At 43.0% G+C, this 4,871-nt stretch overlaps 1 protein-coding gene across 1 annotated transcript; it reads right to left on the bottom strand.

Moving 5' to 3' along the window:
* Positions 1-399: 399 nt before the first annotated feature.
* On the bottom strand, positions 400-2,253 carry LOC120109412 (UDP-glucuronate 4-epimerase 1-like). The gene has a single exon (XM_039123172.1). The coding sequence runs from the start codon at positions 1,963-1,965 to the stop codon at positions 667-669; it is 1,299 nt and encodes a 432-aa protein (XP_038979100.1). The 5' UTR covers positions 1,966-2,253; the 3' UTR covers positions 400-666.
* Positions 2,254-4,871: the final 2,618 nt, after the last annotated feature.

Genomic DNA, 4,871 nt, shown 5'->3' with positions numbered 1-4,871 from the left:
GTCCCGCTGTCCAGCTTGCGCCCATGATTCACATATCGTGGCCCGAAACTCACCTCCCGTCCACTCATTCATTTAAAGCAAGGCCAAACAAAGTTCCACAAGTCGACCAAGATTCCCCGCAATATTTACGAGAGATGCCACTTACCGAGAGCCTTTCCCACCGCCGTCGATCCGAATCTCGAGCGCCAGCCTGTTCGTGATAAAAGACCGGCTACTTTTTCCAGTGGACGGTCACGTGGAATACTCAACCGTACTCCGGTGATTGCGCACCGGCGGTGATCGGATCTCCCCGACCCCACGTGAAGGAGAATAAAGAAAGAGAGAAGCAGCAGAACAGAGTCACCCGACCAGTAACATAAATAAAAGAAGAAAGAAGAGATAGAAAGATTAAATATCGGAAAAAATTCCACCGCCCAAAACAATAGATTGATGGAACCGGAAAACCCGATCCTTCCTTTACAAAATTAAGAAAAGAAAGAACAGAAAAAAAGTTCCCCACAACGAGTACAGGATCATCAAAGGCAAAGCCTTTTTCTCCTTCCCTTCTTTCCCTCTTCTCCAAGCAAAGAATTTTAAGTGTTTTTTATCCCATAATTAAGGAAGACCCTAAGAAAAGAACAAAAAACATTAGTAAAGGGCAACCAAAAAAAATGGAGGATATTTTTTTTACAAGTTCTTGGTTCCCCGGGGACTGTAGCCGTAGTAGTGGAGATACCACTTGACGAACTTCTTGAGACCGGTCTCGAGATTGGTGGTCGGCTTGTAGCCGAGCTCGGCTCGAGCCAAGCTGATGTTGGCGTGGGTGAAGGGGACGTCGCCGTTGCCCGGCATCGCCACAACGTTCCGTTTCGCCTTCGCCTTCAGGTGGCGCTCCAAGATCGACACGAGCATCGGCACCGTCACCGGCGACGTGTTCCCCAAGTTGTAGATCCGGTACTGCGCCGGTCCCCGCTTCTTCCCCCCGCTCCCCGTGCTCTTCTCCGCCGTGTCCAGCGACCCCAAGCACCCCTTCACAATGTCGTCGATGTAGGTGAAATCCCTGGCGAGATCGACGCGATCCTTGCCGCTGTAGACCGTGATCGGCTTCCCTTGAAGAATATTTCTGGTGAAGGAGAAGTAAGCCATGTCGGGGCGGCCCCAGGGCCCGTAGACGGTGAAGAAGCGGAGGCCGGTGATCGAGAGGCCGTAGATGTGGTTGTAGGTGTGGGTGATCTCCTCGCCGGCCTTCTTGGTGGCGGCGTAGAGGGAAGCGGGACGGTCGGTGCGGTCCGACTCCGAGAAGGGGGCCTTCTCGTTGAGTCCGTACACCGACGAGGAGGAGGCCCACACGATCGCCGGCTGGGGGTCCGCCGCCTTGCACGCCTCCAGAAGCGTCACCAGGCCGGCGATGTTGCTGTGGACGTAGGACGCCGGGTTCTCGATCGCGTACCGCACCCCGGCCTGGGCGGCGAGGTGCATCACGTGGGTGAATGGGACCACGTCGAAGAGCTTGGCGAGGAGGCGGCCGTCGTTGATGTCGCCCTCGACGACGACGATGCCGTGGGAGACGAGGAGGGATTTCCTGGCCTTCTTCAACGAAGGATCGTAGTAGGTATTGAAGTTGTCGAGGCCGACGACGCCGTCGCCACGCTTGCGGAGGGCAAGGGAGACGTGGGAGCCGACGAATCCGGCGGCGCCAGTGACGAGGACGGAGATCCCTTGCGGGCGTCGGACCTCGGCGGAGGCCCGGATCTGCTTCTCCCAGTGGAGGCCGCCCCACGACGCGGAGAAATACTTGGACGAAGTGTCGACGAAGCTCTGGAAGCTGAGGTACGACGCCGTCAGCGCGATCAAGAAGAGCGCCCACAGGAACATGGTGCTCGTCGACGCGAAGCAACGGTGGAACTGCCGATTAATCGCATGGGCCCGCTCGATCTTCACCTTCCCCGGCGTCGATGGGAACAACTCGTCCTCCAGAATCCTCATCTTCTTCTCCGTCACCGTCTTCGTCTTCTTCGTCTCTATTCCTCCTATTATTCTACCCTTCTCTATCAATGCGTCTCCTTGTTCCTCCTCTAAAACCCTCGAATGCTAATAAATTTCAAAGCGGTGGTGGGCTGGGTCGAATAGTAGAAGAACAAATGGATGGATGGGAGTGGGAGGAGACGAGGGAAGGGTCGGAATGCAAGAGAGGAGGCAGGGCAGAGGGAATAAATATATATTTTAATTTTCGGAAAGAAATTTCTGCGCCTGCTGAAGAGAAATGGGCGGAGTGGGGGAGATATAAATAGGGAAAGAGAGAAGAAGGGACAAGGAAACGCGTGAACGCGTTGCACGAGGAATGGCCAAATTAGCTTGCATAAAAATCCCGATTTTCCTAATTTATAGGATTTTGACATTTTGTAAACCCCTTTTTAGTGTTTTTTAAAGTTTCGTAGTTTTTGTAAACAGAATTTCAGGTTTTTTTTCCTTTTAAAACCAATTTAGTTGAAATTAATCTAACATGAAAAAATAAATTTATTATATTTAATATAAAAAAAATATAATAAAAATAATAGATCGTATATTTATTTTTGTAAAAAAAATTAAAATAAATATCATAAGGAGGTGAACTTATTTTTTATTTTAAATTATCAAATAAAGATAATCTAAAACATCATTTTTTGACGAAAATATTATCGCTTATTTATATCAATATTATACTAATTGTATATATTTTATATTAATATTATACTAATATATGATAAAATATATTAATGTATTGAACAATAACATTTATAAATAATAATATATTGAATATATTTATCATAGATATGGTTTATTAATAAATAATTAACATATATTTATTAATCATCAATAAATTTAATATAAAATTAGTAATATTTAATATATTTATTTATAATAAAAAATATTTTTAATATATATGTATAAATTAATTTATAAATATTTATTAAGTTATGTAAATATATTTTAATATTCTAAATAGCCAATATTAATAGCATTTGTATAAGTAGGTCATAAAATGGCCAATAAATAAATTACAAAATTTTATTATCTGGATTATTTATTTAAAAATATTGCTGAAAATTTTAGCAATATTTCATATAAAATTATCTCCAATTAAATATAATATTTTCAATACTATTTTTGGAAATATTTTTTTACTAATCGAATATGATAAAATTCATATTTTTTTCTATAATTATTTTATAAAATAAATAATTTTTGAAAATTATCAGATTATGTTATAATTTGACCTACACCAACCAAATATCCCTTAAATTGTTTCCCAAGCGAGGACTGGGGGGGCCACCGTCGACCGCGGTTTGTTGGTTGGTGGAGCGATCCCGCGGCCCTTTACGTACGACCCCCTTAAGCCCTCGCGAATAGGAAATGTAAACCTTTACTAGCTACTCCATCGAATAAAAAGATGCCACGTGGATGGTGAAGGTGGGAGAGGAGTGGTACTATGAGAGCGGATGCGGTGGATTAATGGAAGAGAGGGAATTCGGGGGAACGTGGGGGTAATGGACGGCCGGTTGAACCGGTCGCGGAGAGGGAGGAGGGGGGGATAACCGGGAGAAGACCGCGGGGGGGGGCGGTGGTCGCGGTTTGAGATGCCGTTTCGTGGGGACGGTGGACGCTGCTTTGGCTAGCTTTTGACTGTCCCCGTACCGGTTTGTGGGCTAATATTCTCCCTCTCGGAGACTGGCTTCTCCTCCGTGTCGCAATTTAGGGGCCACCATCTGGGAAAGGCCGGGTGGAATACGCCGTACCCGTGAGAGCGGGGCAAAGAGCTAACTCAAGCCACATGGATAGATAGTTGACCGGATACGGAGTGCCGATATGAATGGACACGGATGTCCGTTGCTTTGCGAGATGCGATATGATCATAGGGACAAATTTCTTCTAAGTAGCACACGTTTATTGAAAGGCAAACAGTGCACTAGATCGTCTTTTTTGTGGCCTGACATCAGAGTCGGAGATATACCCCACACTTTGTATCTTTTTTTCTTTTTTTTGATTTCGCAAGTTGTACTTATGTGAGAACTATATGAATGCCGCTTTTAACCAAAAAAAAAAGCCATATAGATAGGCTATCCTTCGGATAAGGATGGAGGCCCTTTGGCTGCTGCCCCTAGTATCACTGCGAACTGTCGAGCTAACTGATATCCAGCCAAAATTAATAGTGGGATAAGAGCAATAAATTTGTACATATTTCTAAATTATTTATCATGATGACCTCTGTTTGTCCTTTATGCTGCCTCAGACCCACAGCAACCTAAGAATTTTATCCTGGCAAGATCTTTATTATTATGCATCAGCTATATTATATTAATGTATACAAATTTGATAATTTTGCGAATGTTAATCCTTTTTCTATGATTTTAGATAGATTTTTCATTGTCAAAATTCATGGTTCTTCTAAAAAAAATCGATATTTTAATATCGAGATCACAAAATGTCTCATTGCATTTGAAATTTTTCTGCAAATTATTTTATAATTTTTTTTGCATGAATACTTTTTAAAAAAATCCATTATCTTAATATCAGCGACCCCTAAAATTGGAGAAATGAATCAATTTATTTAGAAGTTTCATTATACTTTGTTTCCTACCACAAGTTCCTTTTCTCAGAAAGCTGATCAGGTTTCCTTTGCCATACCAACCGGTAGATTGGTAATGTAGAAGAAATATCATCATTTCTACCTAGCTTAAATGTAGGAATTAGAACATTTAACATTGAATGAATAAAAGTTTACTAGCCCAACAATCTTAAAATGAAGCCTATAATTTCATCATTTTCTTTTATTGTATCTTTCTAGCAGTCTCAAATGAACTTTTCTTGTTATATACCCTTTGCCGATATGTGTTGCCATACATCTCTACCCA

The sequence above is a fragment of the Phoenix dactylifera genome, unplaced genomic scaffold, assembly GCF_009389715.1.
Source record: "Phoenix dactylifera cultivar Barhee BC4 unplaced genomic scaffold, palm_55x_up_171113_PBpolish2nd_filt_p 002147F, whole genome shotgun sequence".
Lineage (NCBI taxonomy): Eukaryota > Viridiplantae > Streptophyta > Magnoliopsida > Arecales > Arecaceae > Phoenix > Phoenix dactylifera.
This window is presented reverse-complemented; position numbering and strand designations above follow the sequence as displayed.

Excerpts from the sequence above, each read along its gene's own strand:
- LOC120109412 (XM_039123172.1), bottom strand. The coding sequence starts at position 1,965 with ATGAGGATTCTGGAGGACGAGTTGTTCCCATCGACGCCGGGGAAGGTG.